This window comes from Cherax quadricarinatus, chromosome 93 (assembly GCF_038502225.1).
Source record: "Cherax quadricarinatus isolate ZL_2023a chromosome 93, ASM3850222v1, whole genome shotgun sequence".
In the NCBI taxonomy this organism is placed as follows: Eukaryota; Metazoa; Arthropoda; class Malacostraca; order Decapoda; family Parastacidae; genus Cherax; species Cherax quadricarinatus.
The window spans coordinates 7,287,156-7,306,993 of NC_091384.1; the positions used below are offsets into that span (position 1 = coordinate 7,287,156).

A 19,838-nucleotide genomic window follows, 5' to 3' on the forward strand; every position below is an offset into this window, starting at 1 on the left:
ATTTAACCTAGTTATTATTTACGTGGATTTCTAAAGCTAGGTTAAATTAAGCTATAGCACACTAGTTAGGTTAGGATTTACCTCATCCAACCATCCACGCTAGACTGAGTAAGCTAGGTCAAGCTGTTTACATACATTATTCATTTACTGTTTCACAAGTTGAATTGTTGAATTTACTTGTGCGAATCAAGTGATTTTAATTTGTATACTGCACTTTTTATTGTGTGATTTTCATTGTCTTTGATTCATGTTAATGTGGGATTTGCGAATTGTACCTGAGACTAGGTTAAGTCCTGTAATTATTTGCTGGCATTGTACAGGAAAGTGCTAGGTTAAGCTTTCACATCGATACTCATTTTGATTGGGATTTGAGAGCTAACAGTGTACATTTTAAGTCAGAGTAGAGTCAATATAACAAAGGGAATTGTTAAGCTTGTTGAGAAGCCTTGAGACTCGTTCATTCTTACCTAACACCGTGACGTGCTGTGGGATGGACTGGGTAAAGTACGATTAGTGTCACACTCCTCATTAAACTTCGACAATGGCAGATGGGAGTTCAGGAGAGTCTGGTTCAGTGTTAGCAAAATTAAAACGATCAGTAGCGGCATACAAAGGGCATCTGAACAGAACGCGTAACAGGTGCAAGGCTACTTGCCAACGCAGTAACGTAGACTGCGATGATTTGCAAGACTGCTTGAAGAGTTTGGGGGAAAAATGGGAAGCCTATGAACAAGCATTCTCAGCATATGAGCTACAGGCTATTGAGGATAATGAATCCCAGGGTAGTCTTCAGCAGGCTCTGGACGAATTCACTAAGGATGATGTAGATTGTCATCAGGAAATGAATATGTACAAAGATAAGTTAAGTACATTAAAGGCTAGTATTCCAAGGGTGGTGTCGAACACCGCAGGCACCCCAAACAGCCACACACCTGTCAATATGTTGCCCAGGTTGCCCCAGTTGAATTTATCGACATTTGATGGAACCCTAACTGAGTACATTGCTTTCTTGGATCAGTTTAAAGCCCAGATAGATGACAGGAACGATTTGTCAGATGCCGTCAAGTTGCAGTATTTGCGGTCGCAGCTCAAGAGTAAAGCCTTAGACCTGGTCCGGCACTACCAGATTACTGACACTAATTACCAACATGCCAAAGACCAATTAGAAGACATGTTTGGCAACACTGAAGAGATAAAGGTAGCTATACTTTATCGGTTGCTGGATCTAGAGGCTTGCCGACATGACCGTCAAAGCCTAGAGAAGTTCCGTATTGAAATTATGAGCTTGACAAATAGTTTCAGAGATTTGCATGATGAGGATGATTCAGAATGGGTCTTTAGCCAGGTGATTCAAAGGAAACTGGCTAGCACTACAGTGCATGAGTTACACTTAAAATATCAGACGAATAGGTTCACGATAAAACAAATTGTTGAGGGGTTGGGAGATCTCGTTTCTCATTTGAGTATAGGTGTGAGAGAAGAGTCACCACCATCGCCACATAAAAACCCAGAAAGTTGCTCAAAGATCTCGAGAGATCAGTCTAAAGCTCATACGACTAATGTTGGAGTGTACTATGGTAAAGAGGTGTCTAAGGTAAGAACCTCTAAGGCGAACCTCAGAGGCACTCATGCCAGAATATGCATGTTCTGCGAAGGCGAACACGCTAGCACGAGTTGCTGGGAGTATATAACACTGAGCAGTAGGCAACACAGACTAAGGGAGTTGAGACACTGCTTTAAGTGATGTGGGGAAAACTTTGCGAGAGACTGTGGTACCCAGCTCAGTGAGTGTTGAGTCTGTTGAAAAGGTAAGCACCATACCGCACTATGTCCCAATAATTTAAGGGAACCCCAGGCTAGTAGGGATATCTCTCAGGTAGAGATAGAAAGTGAGTCTGAGCCTGAAATGGTAGCCAGCGTGATTAGTGGGAGTGAAGTCTTTAATCCGAGTGAGAATCACGGAGGTGCTGCCCTACCTACAGTCATGGCAAAGGTTGTGAATGGGCACAGGTCCGAAACAACCCGATTATTCTTTGACCCAGGAGCACAAGTATCCTTGATAACAAAGAAGTTGGTGGCTAAATTAAAGTTGAAGGCCACAAGGAAAGTTACTATGATGTTGGGTGGGGCTATAAGTCAGGTCCCACCCAAATCTTATGATGTGGTGGATGTCACAGTCAAATTAGGTGGACATCGCAGAGACATTACAGCCTTGGTGGTAGAGACATTACCCACGGCAATTACAGCGAGAGGTCTTGCTGCAGCAGCTAAGCAATTTAAAGACCTTGACGTGAAGCTGGCAGACCAGGGAATTACCACTGACACAGTCAGAAATGTAGGTATCCTGGTGGGAGCCAATCATATAGATGACTTCCTGTCTACACGACGGACATTTAAGGAAGGAATTGGTTTATACAGATCCCCAGTAGGATACATCATAGGCGGCAGGATTCCACCTGAATTCCCTGCCACGCCAGATAGAGGAGAAGCTGTCCCCATGATAGCTGGGGGAGTAGTGATAATGAATACCAGTATACACGATGAAGCACCAGGGAAGCTGAACCAGGTAGGTAGTGACGAACACTCGGCCACCTTGGGAAAACACTTGTTCAGGGTACATAAAGAGGGAGATAGATTGCCATTAAATCCAGGGAACCTCGTAACAGTGAGAGGAAAGGCTACCAAGGTGTGTGGGCCACTGGGTGGGAAAGTACGGAGCCACTCAGTCAAGGCTAGACATACAAAAGACGTTAAAGTTAAAGGAAAGGGTGCTAAGACCACCGGAACCAACAAGTTTACACCCCCAGAGGTCCACGCAAGGGAAACTGGATGGTTGAAGTTAGACCGGAGTCTGCTCGATGAGAGTTGCCGGATGGCACTCGTGTCCAGGGTCCGCCATGGGGGCTTGCGGAAGGTGAACTTGATTTAGACTTAGAGCCTACCTTCGCCAGCAGGAGGATGTGGAAATTTATTTGGTCCCTAAAGTTCCACAGGACAGATCCAGCACGGCCGTAATGGAATGGCTCAGCTGTGTGGCCCTTAAACTCACCCAAACAAAGCATTCTTTTGAGTTGGCATGGATTGTTGGTAAGCTTATTTATTTATAGATTTACCCTTCAGGGAAGGAGTAGGTAGTTTTACTGTTAGTATATTAATATTAGGTTTACTAAGGCAACTGTAGATAATAATAATGTAGACCTAAGACCTTAACATAGGTAGTAATAGGCCGATAATGTAGGCAAACACTAGGATAAGTTAGCCCTAGTTTGAACGAAGAGACAAGGGTCTGGAAGAGAGACCAGCTCGTTCTTTTTAAGACAGACACCAACTGGACAAGACATACCGTGATCAGCAGACGGCGCCCCCCCCCACATGTCTTCACATTCGAGACCTGGGGAAATCTGGTAGAGGCACCTCGATGTACTGTAGATGACCTCTGTCAGGCCCATACAGTAAGACAAGACCTCCACTTTATATCGTAGATTTCTGGCCAGTGTCTGGGGAGAATTGTGAGTGAGTTTGATCTGTGGACCTGTGTTGCAGCTGGCAGTGCATGTCCAGTAAGTACCAGTGTCTCTTGGCAGTCTGGAAGCTAGTGTCTGTGTCTGCATAGTTATACTAGGGGATACATACTCTCTTGGATATAGGAATTTCTGAGGTGCAGGCAGGTCACTAATAACGATTTAATATTGCAGGAATTAAGGCTCCCTGAGGGGAAGTCCAAAGGGGCTAAGGCTAAGCTTAGGGAAGTTGAAGATCAGGATATATGCTGCAACATCAAGTAAGTTAGTCCTTTATATGTGCATGCAGGCGAGTGTCTTGCAACATCAATCATTTGTGAAAATCTGTCCTATAAGCCACTTGTGAGGCTGAGGTACCCACCTCAGAGCTCGGTGTCAACAGAGTTTGCCAGGGTAGGCGACTCACTTGGAGGCAGTCCACATGGTGGTGGGAGAGGTTATAACTGGCGTTTCGTCTTCATATAACCTTGTAAACATTATTACCTGACTATTGTTTATTTTCTACTTGTGTTGTTTACATCTAGCTGTGTTTACACTTGTATTTGGTGATGTAAACTAAGTAAAGTAGGATCAAGTTACTTCATGACCGCTGTGATAACACTGACGGTTCATATTTGAAGTTAGTAGGTTTATTTAGGTGTATGTGGGGGGTGTTCTAGGGGGGTTAGCGCCCCCGTGGCTTCGTCCATGACCAGGGCTAGTGGTGGGTCAGGGTCTGATCAACCAGGGTGTTAGTGCTGGCCGCATGTAAACCGACATACGAGTCACAGCCTGGTTGGTCAGGTACTGACTACGTGGCCTGGTGGCTAAAGCTCCCGCTTCACACACGGAGGGCCCGGGTTCGATTCCCGGTGGGTGGAAACATTTCGACACGTTTCCTTGCACCTGTTGTCCTGTTCACCTAGCAGCAAATAGGTACCTGGGTGTTAGTCGACTGGTGTGGGTCGCATCCTGGGGGACAAGATTAAGGACCCCAATGGAAATAAGTTAGACAGTCCTCGATGACGCACTGACTTTCTTGGGTTATCCTGGGTGGCTAACCCTCCGGGGTTAAAAATCCGAACGAAATCTTATCTTATCTAGTGCCTTATTGAAGACAGTCAGGGGTCTTGAAGACAACCAGGGGTCTTGAAGACAACCAGGGGTCTTGAAGACAACCAGGGGTCTTGAAGACAGCGAGGGGTCTTGAAGACAGCGAGGGGTCTTGAAGACAGCGAGGGGTCTTGAAGACAACCAGGGGTCTTGAAGACAGCGAGGGGTCTTGAAGACAACCAGGGGTCTTGAAGACAACCAGGGGTCTTGAAGACAACCAGGGGTCTTGAAGACAACCAGGGGTCTTGAAGACAGCCAGGGGTCTTGAAGACAACCAGGGGTCTTGAAGACAGCCAGGGGTCTTGAAGACAACCAGGGGTCTTGAAGACAGCCAGGGGTCTTGAAGACAACCAGGGGTCTTGAAGACAGTCAGGGGTCTTGAAGACAACCAGGGGTCTTGAAGACAGTCAGGGGTCTTGAAGACAGTCAGGGGTCTTGAAGACAGTCAGGGGTCTTGAAGACAGCCAGGTGTCTTGAAGACAGTCAGGAGTCTTGAAGACAGCAAGGGGTCTTGAAGACAACCAGGGGTCTTGAAGACAGGGGTCTTGAAGACAGTCAGGGGTCTTGAAGACAGTCAGGGGTCTTGAAGACAGCCAGGGGTCTTGAAGACAGTCAGGTGTCTTGAAGACAGTCAGGTGTCTTGAAGACAGCGAGAGGTCTTGAAGACAGCCAGGTGTCTTGAAGACAGTCAGGAGTCTTGAAGACAGCAAGGGGTCTTGAAGACAACCAGGGGTCTTGAAGACAGTCAGGGGTCTTGAAGACAGCCAGGGATCTTGAAGACAGCAAGGGGTCTTGAAGACAACCAGGGGTCTTGAAGACAGTCAGGGGTCTTGGAGACAGTCAGGGGTCTTGAAGACAGCCAGGGGTCTTGAAGACAACCAGGGGTCTTGAAGACAGGGGTCTTGAAGACAGCCAGGGGTCTGGAAGACAGTCAGGGGTCTTGAAGACAGCCAGGGGTCTTGAAGACAGCCAGGGGTCTGGAAGTTAGCCAGGGGTCTTGAAGACAGCCAGGGGTCTTAAAGACAGCTAGGGGTCTGGAAGACTGCCAGGGGTCTTGAAGACAGCCAGGGATCTTGAAGACAGCCAGGGGTCTTGAAGACAGGGGTCTTGAAGACAGTCAGGGGTCTTGAAGGCAGCCAGGGGTCTTAAAGACAGCTAGGGGTCTTGAAGACTGCCAGGGGTCTTGAAGACTGCCAGGGGTCTTGAAGACAGCCAGGGGTCTTGACAGCCAGGGGTCTTGAAGACAATGAAGGGTCTTGAAGACAGCCAGGGGTCTTGAAGACAGCCAGGGGTCTTGACAGTCAGTTGTCTTGAATACAATCAGGGGTCTTGAAGACAACCAGGGATCTTGAAGACAGGGGTCTTCAAGACAACCAGGGGGTCTTGAAGACAGCCAGGGGTCTTGAAGACAACCAGGGGTCTTGAAGACAGCCAAGGGTCTTGAAGTCAGCCAAGGGTCTTGAAGACAGCCAGGGGTCCTGAAGACAGCCTGTGGTCTTGAAGACAACCAGGGGTCTTGAAGACAACCAGGGGTCTTGAAGAAAACCATGGGCTTTTAAGACAGCCAGGGGTCTTAAAGACAGCCAGGGGCTTTGAAGACAGCCAGGGACCTTGAAGACAACCAGGAGTCTTGAAGACAACCAGGGGTCTATTGGTAATCCCTCTTATGTATGCTGGGAGGCAGTTGAATAGTCTTGGGCCCCTGACACTTATTGTGTTGTCTCTTATCATGCTAGTGGCGCCTATGCTTTTCATACGGGGAATGAGAAGAGCTTTTGATATGAGGAACAGGAGCTCCCCTGAACTTTCTTGGATCAAACCCCTCCAGGTTACCTCACACAAATTCTTAGAATCAAAACCCCTGCCAGTAGCATGTGAGACTCCCCAGGGTAGTATTATGAGCCCATTAGTGTCAAGTGAATGACTTGTCCATTAGTGTCATTCTGCCTGGGTGGGAAACGGCCTATAGGTTGAAAAAAAATGATAAAATATAGTTACTTTATTTTTATACATAGGCCTGGTCACAGACCGGGCCGCGGGGGCGTTGACCCCCGGAACTCTCTCCAGGTAAACTCCAGGTATGCCTGGTTGAGAAATAATATTATTGTTTAAAATTTATAATTGCTGAGTATTATTTGAATTATTCCAGGAAAAGGTGTTGCAGTAACAATAACCGAGTCATGGAGAGAGTTGGTGAGCAAACGAAGGAGTGTCGGAGTACGACAAGTACACCTCGAAGTGTAGACACCAGAGAGCAGCTGCCAGATGTATACCGTGCTACCTGGAAGCTAGAAGATCATGTCGCTGAGCTGGAGAGCATTCTTCAGGGTAATATTCTAATTTAATTGTGAAAAATTTTTATTATAATTATTTCTATGCTTGTGGAAATTTAATTTTTTTTTATTGCCCTTCTTTCACCTATTTTTCTATGATTTGTAGATTGAATTGCCAGGAATAAATAATCCTCTTTACCAGTAAATTTGCACCACCGTAATTCTGTAAGTATTCCATCACATTTCATACTTTTGGTGTCATTACCTTTGGAAAAAGATTCTCTGCTATTTCATAATATATTTTTTTTTTGACATTGAGAACAAGTTTGAGATCAGGAGTCTGGATGATGAAGGGTTAAACTGACTTATGCCTGGCTGTGTTGCAGTTTTTGAAAACAAAAGATCTTACTGTAGAGAATATATTCCTACGGTAATAACACCAAAATCAACGAAATCTTTTTGACACTTAGGAATTAATGGTACAGTGAAGTTGAAGGTCATGGAGCATTTAATGACAATAGTGGATAGTGTTGCTGGGTTCAGTGTTTCCTCTTTTGTTTTTTTAATTGATTTTCAGTATTATATCTTTTTGGTTTGGTTTCAATTTTTGAACTATGGACACTGATTGTGTTATTTGTTTTAGTACTCAGATTTTGTCACAAAAAAATTCACAGTGCAATTTATACATAAACATTAAACAGAATGTTTCTCTTCTTTGGTTGTCGACTGTTTCTGATATACATACACTATGTACCATCACTCTAGATGCTGTTAGAATTTTTGCAGTGTCTGGAACTCCTCAAAAAAAGGGCTAAGGCACAATGGTGTCTCATATCTATGTACTGTGGGAGTCTTTTCATGGTGTGAGCGCACACACTAGTACGTATCTTCTTTTCCATAAAAGTCTGCAGATTAGATGGAATTTATTTTTCATTGTGATGAGGGGAATGGGTGCTGCAGTTGTGGGTTGGCTGGGTTTGAGGTGGTATTATGGCCTTTTCCTTCACTGACATTTGTCTTAAATCTCTGGAACTCCACATCACAATCACTGTTCTCACTGTTAATGCCTGAAGGTGGTTAATTGTGATGGTAGTGAGGGATTTATATCTGGAAGCCATAGTTAGAAAAGGCTGAGAGGGTAGCTGTTCCTCTCATGCTCTGCATGGGGCAGGAATTTATATATACAGAGCACATCCAGCACACAGACCCATTCTCTCATTTTTAGTCCTAAATTTACCATTTGGGGCAAATTTGTGGCCGCTATGAATTATACATACTAGTACGTTACATACATAAGTCCCCTGGATGTACTTGTACATGAGAGACTAAAATTCGCTATTAGTAACTTCAACCTGTTATATGTAAGAAATAGTGATAGGATGGTAGACAGCATTCATCCTAGGAGCTACAGTAATACTTTCTGCTATACAAATGTGAAATGGTAGCCTGTTAATTATTTTTACATGCTGGTAGTAGGACAAGTGTAGAAGTCTTCAAGAGGAAACTGGACAAGTATCTTCACTAGGTGCCATGTCAACCAGGCTTTGATGGATATGTGGGGCTGTGGGCCACCGACAGCAACAGCCTGGTTGACCAGGCAAGCATCAGACAAGCCTGGCCCATGGCCGGGCTCCGGGAGTAGAAAAACTCTCGGAACTCATCAGAGGTATATCAGAGGTAAGGTATAAGGTTGGCAGACAGTTACAACATGGGAGTTAAAGTAGAACAGTTTTTTCATGTAAGTATGAAATGGAAGCCTGTTAAATATTGTGTATGGTTGTAGGTTGGTAGACAGCAAACATCTAGCCTCATATTTGTGTCTGTTCTCATTAACATTTCCTATTTGTTATTGTCTTTTTTTTTTTTTCAACACACCGGCCGTATCCCACCAAGGCAGGGTGGCCCAAAAAGAAAAATGAAAGTTTCTCTTTTTAAATTTAGTAATTTATACAGGAGAAGGGGTTACTAGGCCCTTGCTCCCGGCATTTTAGTCGCCTCTTACAACACTCATGGCTTACAGAGGAAGAATTCTGTTCCACTTCCCCATGGAGATCTTTCTTCTTTCTTTCAACACACCGGCCGTATCCCACCGAGGCAGGGTGGCCCAAAAGGAAAAACGAAAGTTTCTCCTTTTACATTTAGTAATATATACAGGAGAAGAGGTTACTAGCCCCTTGCTCCCGGCATTTTAGTCGCCTCTTACAACACGCATGGCTTACGGAGGAAGAATTCTGTTCCACTTCCCCATGGAGATAAGAGGAAATAAACAAGAATAAGAACTAGAAAGAAAATAGAAGAAAACCCTGAGGGGTGTGTATATATATGCTTGTACATGTATGTGTAGTGTGACCTAAGTGTAAGTAGAAGTAGCAAGACATACCTGAAATCTTGCATGTTTATGAGACAGAAAAAAGACACCAGTAATCCTACCATCATGTAAAACAATTACAGGTTTCCATTTTACACTTGCAAGGACGGTAGTACCTCTTTGTGTGGTTGCTGTCTACCAGCCTACTACCAACAGTTATTGTTATGTAAATATTTCTACTTTTATAATAGTTGTGGAACTTTTTATTTATGCTCAGGTGTAACAGCAGATCAAGTTGAAAATCGTTTGGTTCAGTATGTGGAAAACAGTATCGAGCCTACTGGATGGAGAGCAATATGGAGGCCCTCTTCTGATCTCTCTGAATCTGTTCTGAACTTTCAGAAACCTTCTGATATATATGTGGATGTGAGTGCTGAAGGGTATTTATAAATTTAATTAACCATATAACTATATTATTTTCTCCATGGGGAAGTGGAACAGAATTCTTCCTCCGTAAGCCATGCGTGTCATAAGAGGTGACTAAAATGCCAGGAGCAAGGGTCTGGTAACCCCTTCTCCTGTATGCATTACCATGTTTAAAAAGAGAAACTTTTGTTTTTCTTTTTGGGCCACCGCGCTTCAGTGGGATACGGCCAGTTTGTTGAAAGAAGAAGAACTATATTATTTGTGCATGGCTTATGGAGAAAGAATTCTGATCCATTTTCCCATGGAGAACTCAGTAAGCATATTCCCCTATAATTTTTACAATTTTTTTTCCCCCTTCCCATTATATAAAGGAATTATACATGCTCTGCCAATTCCTAGGTACCTTTCCTTCTTTCATACATTTATTGAACAAAAGTACCAACCATTCCCAAAAAAATGTCTCCCTCCCCCTCCCCTGCTTTTAACATTTGTCATGATCCCATCAGTTCCAGCTGCTTTACCCCCTTTCATTCTACCTAATGCCTCCTGCACCCTCTACACTGGAATGTAAAGTAATTAATTCTGATTATTAACATGGATTATTAGTATAAAGTATAATACACTGTTTAAACTAAATTAGATTCACTTTAGCACATGATTGAGTTGTTAACAGTACAGTTTTCCATCAATAATATCAATAAACTAATATTATTAGAAAACATTTAATAATCCATTCATGGAAAATAATCTTTGGTGAGGTACTGAAATTACCCAAAAATAAAAACTTACTGCAATGAGAGATATTGGATGAATTATAGAATATACCCACTGTAGCACATCTAAGGATTAGTGCTCAGTTTGATAATATATTATTACAAATAGGACTATACAGCCTCTCCTCACTTAATGATGGAATTCTGTTCCTAAGATTGTGTCAGTAAACAAATTCATCGCTAAGTGAGGAGCATACTATAATGGTAGTGGGTTTGTGCCAACCATCTTTGATAATGTTTTAATGTCACCTTTGCACCATTTATAACATTTTTAGTATATTTTTAAATGTTTACACAGTAGTGTACTGTATATTGTAATAAAACAGAATAGAGGAAAAGGGCTCCAATATAAATTATTTAGGTATGCATACTTGTCAGAGAGCCCATCGTAAGCCCGAGTCGTCGGTAAATGAGTACAGTGGACCCCCGCATAACGATTACCTCCAAATGCGACCAATTATGTAAGTGTATTTATGTAAGTGCGTTTGTATGTGTATGTTTGGGGGTCTGAAATGGACTAATCTACTTCACAATATTCCTTATGGGAATAAATTCGGTCAGTACTGGCACCTGAACATACTTATGGAGTGAAAAAATATCGTTAACCGGGGGTCCACTGTATGTAGCTAAATGAGGAGAGGCTGTATTATGAACTCAGAAGTGTAGTTATATCATGAGTATTGTGAAGTAATAACACTGGTTTAACATAAAGTACACAGCACTCTGCTCGTTGTTTTCTTTTTGCAGGTCATTAATGTGAGTCGTGAAAAACTACTGGCAGAGGTAAAAATTTTGAAACCAGTCGAAAATGATCTTGCAGCAGATGATTTAAAACTAATAGAAGAGAACAAGAACACTCAGGTAAAAAAGTTCCCTTGCTTCCTGTTAAGTTATCTTTTTCCTATTATCTTTTTTTATTTCTCCCAAAAGTTGATAGATACATTATTACCTGATGCTGACTCGACTTACTGTGGCAGCGGACTTTGGAGTGGCCTGAGTGACTTAATAAAAATCAATAGAAAGGAGATTTTCTCACAAATTTGGCTGCAACTTTAATTTATGACTTTCACAACAAATTATGGATTTTGTTTCAGTGCCAGTAATAAATTGTAGAAAAAGACTTATGTATGGTTCATGACATTTATTAGAGAAAATGTCTTGCCACCAGTGGCTTCTTCAGTCCTTACTGCATGATGGGCAGAGTAATACTCTGCCATTGTATATGGTACAAAATATCTACTTTGAGGTGTTTCCTAGAATAGTTTTTATGGTTTTGTTGGCTTTCTTGGTATTATTTGATAGAATAGAAAATACTACTGAAATAGAGATGATTTTTGTTGGTTCCAAGACTAGAAGTAGTTTGAAACTGAAGGAAATATTCAATTTTTGCTGATATTCCTGAGGACGGATGAGGCCTTTCCTACACCCCGGCCTGTTTTATGGATTTTTACTAGGTCTGATCAATTATTGAGATGCTGTAAACCATGCTGAATCATTCTTGGTGACTTCACTATTAACCCTTTGAGGGTTTTTGTCGTACTAGTACGTCTTACGCGTAGGGGTTTTTGACGTACTAGTACTCATAAATTCTAGCGGCCTCAAATCTAGTGGGAGAAAGCTGGTAGGCCTTCATATGAAAGAATGGGTCTATGTGGTCAGTGTGCACAGTCTAAAAAAAATCCTGCAGCACACAGTGCATAATGAGAAAAAAAAAACTTTGACCATTTTTTTTTAATAAATCAGCGACTTTGCAGTGTATTTTCGTATGGTATTTATTGTTGTATTCTAGTTTTCTTGATCTCATTTTATAGAATGGAAGACATATTACAGAAATTGAGATGATTTTGACTGGTTTTACAAAGAAAGGTGCCTTGAAATTGAGCTCAAAGTAGCAGAAATGTTCGATTTTTACCAAACTTCAAAAGTAAACAAATCGTTCCAAGCGTGCAATACACGTCAACTGGTGAGTCTAATATTCTTTCACAAGTGCACCAATAATATTTATACCATTTTTTACACTAATGCAGTAGTCTGCATAACAGTAAATCTTATATTTTTTGTGAAAATAAAAATTCAAAGTGGAAAGCAAAAGAATATAAGAGGGGCCTTGAGACGTGACTAATGACTAGAGGAAATGTCATTTTAGTGCCAGGAATGTCTTTCTTGTTTATTCTGAACCCTATTCGGAAATTGGCATCTTTTGAAATTTGTGTGAAATTGGCAAAATTGCTAAATTCTGACCACTGTACTGGATAGTTGAATTTCATAAATGAGTGGTTTCTTGCACCCATTCGATAGAAAAAATGGAGTTCTAGCGAAATATTCATGTTTTTTGTCGACTAGTACAGTGAAATTGGCCGAAAATGGGGCTCAAAGTGGGCAAAATCGCCGATGCGTAAACATCGCCGAGACCGCTAACTTTGCGAGAGCATAATTCCGTAAGTTTTCTATCAAATTTCAAACTTTTGGTGTCTTTGTGATCGGGAAAAGATTCTCTATCTTTTCATAAGAGAAAATAATTTTTTTTTTTTTTTAAATTTGGCCGACCCTGAGAACGAGTTTCGGAGAGGGCCTGTCGACCCTCAAAGGGTTAACCTTGGTAAAGCTGAAGACTCACCAGTAACTGACTTTATCAGTAGTATGAACAATTTATTGCTCAAAGCAGCCATACTCAGTATGACAGCTGTGAACATTTTTTTTTTATACCAACCATACTTGGTAGGCAGCACACATGCCTTGCTCTTCACTTTGTGTGTAACTACAGCACTACTCTGATAACATCTCAAGATGATCACGTGCTAAACTCCTGAACTGACTTGTTTAAATGGTTTTTTACCCTCATTGTCTGGCCTAAGGCTAGGCTTTCATACTGACTGGTGAAGCAGGCTATTGCTGCTAGCATCCCATGTGGGCTTTCTTATTGACTGCTTGGTCAAGCAGGCAACAACCATCAGATGTACTTAGTCATCAAAACCTAGCTAATCAGACACTTGTGATGTAATGCTTTAGAAAACTGACAACTTGAAGAATGAAATGTTTTTGCAACATTTTAATCTTTATTGAAGAAATGCTTCACCAGCCAGTGGCTTCCTCAGTCCAGTACAGACAAAAATGGTAGAAGATGAGGAGAATGAGGTAATCAGTCCCCTCAGCCTGGAGCCGACTAACCACATTGACTCCAGATTGAGAGACTGATTATCTCATTCTCTTCCTTATCTTTCACCATTTATCTCTGTATTTAATTGAAGAAGCTACTGCCTGGCAAGACATTTCCTTGGTAAGAATATCCAAATGTTGCACAAATGCCCCATTCTTGAATCAGACAGTTGATGCAGGCAATAGTCCAGATCCCAGTTGAAGACTACCAGTGTTCTGTTAACACAGAATGAAGAATAAAATGGCACAATACTGTGACTGGAACAATACATAGATAACCAGCACATAGGAGACTAGTAATTGGTCCAAGGCAGACAGAAGCATCAGCAGAAGTTTATCTCCTGTGTGTGGATTATTTGTGTATGGAACATAGCTTGAGTTTCTGAGAGCTGTTGTTGCTATTATAATGCAAGGTTCCCTGAAGACTTCACTGTCATAGTCAATACTGCACTTATGAGTTACTGACAACTTCACTGTCATATTCATGCCTCCACTCTAAAGTTACTGAAGTCTTGGCTGTCATATTCACTCCTCCAGTCTGGAGTTACTGAAGTTGTGGCTGTCATATTCACTCCAGTCTGGAGTTACTGAAGACTTCACTGTCATATTTATGCCTCCAGTCTGGAGTTACTGAAAACTTCACTGTCATATTTATGCCTCCAGTCTGGAGTTACTGAAGACTTCACTGTCATATTTATGCCTCCAGTCTGGAGTTACTGAAAACTTCACTGTCATATTCACTACTTCTTCTTTCAACACACCGGCCGTATCCCACCGAGGCGGGGTGGCCCAAAAGGAGAAACAAAAGTTTCTCCTTTTACATTTAGTAATATTTACAGGAGAAGGGGTTATTAGCCCCTTGCTCCCGGCATTTTAGTCGCCACTTGTAACACGCATGGCTTATGGAGGAAGAATTCAGTTCCACTTCCCCATGGAGGTAAGAGGAAATAAACAAGAACAAGAACTAGTAAGAAAATAGAAGAAAACCCTGAGGGGTGTGTATATATATGCTTGTACATGTACGTGTAGTGTGACCTAAGTGTAAGTAGAAGTAGCAATACGTACCTGAAATCTTGCATGTGTATGAGACAGAAAAAAGACACCAGCAATCCTACCATCATGTAAAACAATTATAGGCTTCCGTTTTACGCTCACGTGGCAGGACGGTAGTACCTCCCTGGGCAGTTGCTGTCTACCAACCTACTACCTAAGATATTCACTACTATAGTAGTGAAATATAGAGACATCTGGAGACATTGTAATAATGAGTAAAGCTTTCTCTATTTCTTCTCAGAATTTAGAGAAAACAAAACATAACACTGCATGATGATATATTTATTTCATGGACAGGAGTGAAGAACATTTAGTCTGATGTAGTACCCATGATGCTTGTGTAGTGTCTGGAACTCTTGTATGAAAGTGAGTTAGGCTTCCCACATAGTTCTAGTGAGCACACTGGGTGTCTGTATAATGTTGGAACTACCCACCTGGTTCTAGTGAGCACATTACTTGTATAAATAACAAAAAGGCACAATACCGTGACTGGAACGATACACAAATAACCCACACATAAAAGAGAGAAGCTTACGACGACGTTTCGGTCCGACTTGTATAATGATGGAACTACCCACCTGGTTCTAGTGAGCATGCTGGTTGTCTGTATAATGCTAGAATTACCCATGTAGTTCTAGTGACCACCCTGGTTGTCTGTATAGTGTTGTGACTACTGGTTCAGTTTGCAGTATATATTACACATGTTGCAGAAAGCAAGTCACAAAAAAATTAAGCATTGATAATATGGAAATGTTAAATACTGTACTGCACTTGTATATTGTGATTGTAACATTTATTATTTAATTCTTTAGATTATGGTGCCTTTAATGGAGTTGTACCCTCTAGTGGAACAAGAAAATGACGTCTTAGATATTGCTACTACTACAGAGGTTGTAGATCAAATCAGGTAAGGATTCCCAAGTTGCTAGCAATAAGTTGGAATAAATAGCAATAAATTGGCTACATCTTGACAACTTACTAGGGTATGCAACCATTCATAACTGCAGATCAGAGCAAAAGAGAGGTGGCGCTACCCTTCATTATACCACTGAGATGCAATGCATGACATCAACGTTTACCAGAGATAAACACAGGGAATAAATATTTGCTTAATTTACAGCTAAAAGCTTGTTTGTCCCAATAATAATAATAATAATAATAATAGTAAACTTTATTTCTAAAAATACATGATACAACTTATATAGATCTAGCTGACATCAGTGACATACTATATAGAAAGCCCCTGGTTATGCAGAACATCTCGGGCAACTACTCTTGTCCCATAGGATATGACCCCCCCTCCAGTCAGCTAATACCCAGGTACCTGCTTACTGCTAGGTGAACAGGGACAGCAGGTGTGAGGAAACATGCCCAGTGTTTGCACCCTAACTGGGGATCGAACCATGGACACTCAGTGTGTGAGCTGAGTGTGCTACCAACTGAGCTATGGGACACGACAGGTGTTGTCTACAGATCTCTGCATACAATCCTAAGCATCAAATCATACATTAAGCATCAAATCATACATTATTTTTACTACTCAAGCACTTAATTAATTCCATCCTAAGCATCAAACCATGCATTAATTATTGCCATCTAAAGCATCAGATCTTACATTAATTATTGCCATCTTAAGCATCAAATCTTAAATTAATTATTGCCATCCTAAGCATCAAATAATACATTATTTTTACGAAACAAGCACTTAATTATTTCTGTATTTCTTTGCAAAGGTTACAGTGTGTGTTTACATTTCATAATTTCATTGGTACAAAGAAAGCCACTATCATGCTGGGGCATTTCAGGCAGACTTAACCTAATACTTGTAGACTACTTAACTCTAGACAGGTAAAGAGCGGTAAATTTCAAATATTCAATATTTTGCTCTATTATTAATGTGAGGTAGTACAATTTATGATACAAACATACATTTTTAGGTTGGTACGGTTGGTACTAATGGTAGACAAGGGATAATAAAATATTTGGGACATCATTTTTTTTTTTTTAACAAGTCGGCCGTCTCCCACCAAGGCAGAGTGACCCAAAAAGAAAGAAAATCCCAAAAAAGAAAATGCTTTCATCATCATTCAACTCTTTCACCTCACTCACACATAATCACTGTTTTTGCCGAGGTGCTCAGAACACAACAGCTTAGAAGCATATATGTATAAAGATACACAACATATCCCTCCAAACTGCAAAACTCTAAACTGGGACATCATACATTAGTAAATTTGCATGAAATGGTTTAAGTTCCTTTTATATTTTTACAAGTAATTTATATCATCATTATTTTTTCAGGTTTTTTTACAAGAATGTTTGGCGGGCCTGGGATTTAGAAGAGGAAAAATGCTGCTACGATTACTATCTCATTAATTCCCGCCTAAAATTGTAAGTTAACAGTTATCATCTATGACTTTTTTACCTTTTTCTTTTAGCAGAACTGTTTCCCATTAAGGTAGAGTGACCAATAAAAGGAAGGTCATTCACCATTTTTCATTCAAAGCTATTTTCAAAAAGTTTGTGAACATTTCAATACACAGGTCCTTCAAACTACAACATTCCCACCAATCCCTCATAGTGCAGGCACTGTTCTTCCTGCCTTCAGGACTGGAGTCCCTAAATCATCGGCAGCGGCAGCGGCAGCAGCGACTTCCAAGCTCCGTATTTTTCTCCAACTACCAGAGCTACAAATGCTCCTATGATGACCTAGTTACAAGCAAAACTGCACTACCCAACGTAGCACCCAGAATGACAAAAGATTACCAACAGTGAAACCTACAAATCGAAAAAAAGAGAGATCAAAGGAAGACTGCACACAAACCGAAAGCAACACCCCGCTGCCAGCCGAACAACGTAACCCTAAGCTTTGTATACTACAACTTCTTCTTAACAACAACAATTCCTGTAGTATTATGAGGCGCAATCTAAGAGGAAACAACACCAAGGCCAGCAAGAAAACACCGAAAAATCAACTATTCAACAAGTGTAGCCAGGAGGACGCCGGCCCAGCAACCACCCCACTCACCACCACTCAAGGCGACACCACAACAATAACAACAAACATGGCTGCCACCAGCCCATCCTCCCCTCTCTTCCCCGGATTCAACCTACCTAGTAGTCTCTCAGGTATGACCAACGATCCAGATACCCTAAAGTCATGCATCTCCAACTTAGTTATTGAAAATATGAATCTTCGAGAGACGCTAACAAAACAAGACACCAGGATGACACAACTCGAGAACAAAATCCTCAGTCTTGAACAAAAGTTATCAACACCTGGAATGACTAACTGTGACAAGACCATCCAAACAGTCATAGATAGCCATACCCAACAAATAATATCTCTTAATACAAAGGTTGAAGAAGCAGTAAAACAATGGAAGAACAACTTAGATAACCAGTTCAGTGACTACTTTGCTCTCCAAGAAGATAAAACTGAGCAAGAAAAACTATCGGACGCAGTAATAGTTAACAGTCCACTTTTTCCCAGTGATATGAACCAAACAAACAGTAAAGAAATTACTCTGCAGATCATAAAGGACCAAACAAGTGTTATTGTACCAGAGTCTGAAATAAAAGAAGCCAGATTACTAGGATCCCATGGTAGAAAAAGTGTTATGCTTAGATTCAACTCACATGATAGGAAAAAAGACTTAATTATTGCATCTATTAAAGTAAAGAAAGAGGTATACATAAACGAGTGTCTTACCAAAAAACGTCAGAACCTCCTGTATAGAGTCAGAAAACTTAAGCGGGAGAATAATGACACAATACACCAATGCTTCACACGGGATGGGAAAATTCTAGTTAGGAAAACAAATGTAGGTCAACTGTACACAATCACGAACGAGAATGATCTATCACGATTTCTCAGGGATACTAATCTTACAGAGAATAACTAAACAATGTCCAACTTAAAAGTCTACGTAGTGTAGTGTATGTTTTGCTCCATTATTGTTCAAATTTCATTGTACAATCTCTTAGTATTTAAATAATCAACTACCTCATTTTGTGATTTTACTAGTAAGCATAAATCACCTTATGTGATTTTCTTATTTACTATTGTTCGCTTGAACATTAGCTGAATTGATACTTTCTCTGTCCATATTACTACCTCATATTTTTTTTAAATACTACAATTGATATTACTTACTAAAATTAATAAATATCATTTTTACTAAAATTTCAATTTACTCTTAACATTTTTGACATTTAATAACCATTACTTGACTAATTACCTTTACCTGTTTTAATACCACATTTACTATCCTAGATTACTCTTAATTACCTTGTACTGCCATATAACCTCAAGTATAACTACCAGTGCAATATTGAATGAAATAAACATTACTATTTCACTTTTTTGTAATCATTATTACTTACTAAAATTTTATTAAACACCATATTTACTACCAGTCAATTTTACTTTTGTACATTAAACATTATTTTATACTTCCCATAACATTTTGTTGCCAAATTTTCAAGTTTTTATATTCAACCTCAACCTTGTATTATCCTTTGTACCTGTGTACCTGGGTACCTGTCTACCATCTTACTATCATATTATAACCAAGACATTACCATTGTGATTTTTTACTATTATTCTTTTGTACTTTAATTGTGAATTTTATTTTGTCAATTTAAATCTATAGTTATAACCTTGATCTTGTCAACAACCCATACCAGACTCTAGTGCAATTGCAAGTACCATTTCAAATTGTATTTTTATATTATAAGTTTATATTATAATTCCTACCATCTGTCCATTTAACTTTGCTTACCATTACTTAATTTTAGTCCCTTTTATATTTTCTCCTTTATTTTAGCTTTATATAACTATCCTAGTTTATATATCCACAACTGTTAAAATAATCAAGGTGCTATTCTCAGGTGCTAAAGTAGAATAAGCTCACAATCTTGCCATTATATTCCAAAGCTCATTTATTCACAACCTATATTAGTCCCTTTTTATTATAATTTTAAACTATAATTATAACTTTAAAAAATTACCTTTATAGTACTACCTACTATCATATTCCCAAGCACTATTATATGATCATCACTTTATTTATATTAGTCCCTTAGCTCATTATTTTACATTTGTTAAATAATTCAGGTGCTATTTTTTAGCTTAAGACTATTTACTTTGTTTTATACTTAATTCTAACTATAGATTCACTACAAATCTTATGATTACAAGCATTGATCCTGATACCAACCTCTTATTTAATGA

General features: G+C 40.2%; 1 protein-coding gene across 2 annotated transcripts in view; it reads left to right on the forward strand.

Moving 5' to 3' along the window:
- Positions 1–3,943: 3,943 nt before the first annotated feature.
- nesd (nessun dorma) overlaps positions 3,944–19,838 on the forward strand; it is a 45,072-nt gene continuing 29,177 nt past the window's right edge. For both annotated transcript variants that reach the window (XM_070104650.1, XM_070104651.1), the window contains exons 1-6: positions 3,944–3,990; positions 6,763–6,941; positions 9,472–9,620; positions 11,141–11,254; positions 15,415–15,509; positions 16,904–16,993. In XM_070104650.1, coding sequence (XP_069960751.1) covers positions 6,794–6,941; positions 9,472–9,620; positions 11,141–11,254; positions 15,415–15,509; positions 16,904–16,993 — 596 coding nt within the window. In that variant the 5' untranslated portion in view covers positions 3,944–3,990; positions 6,763–6,793. The remainder of the gene's footprint in view (positions 3,991–6,762; positions 6,942–9,471; positions 9,621–11,140; positions 11,255–15,414; positions 15,510–16,903; positions 16,994–19,838) is intronic.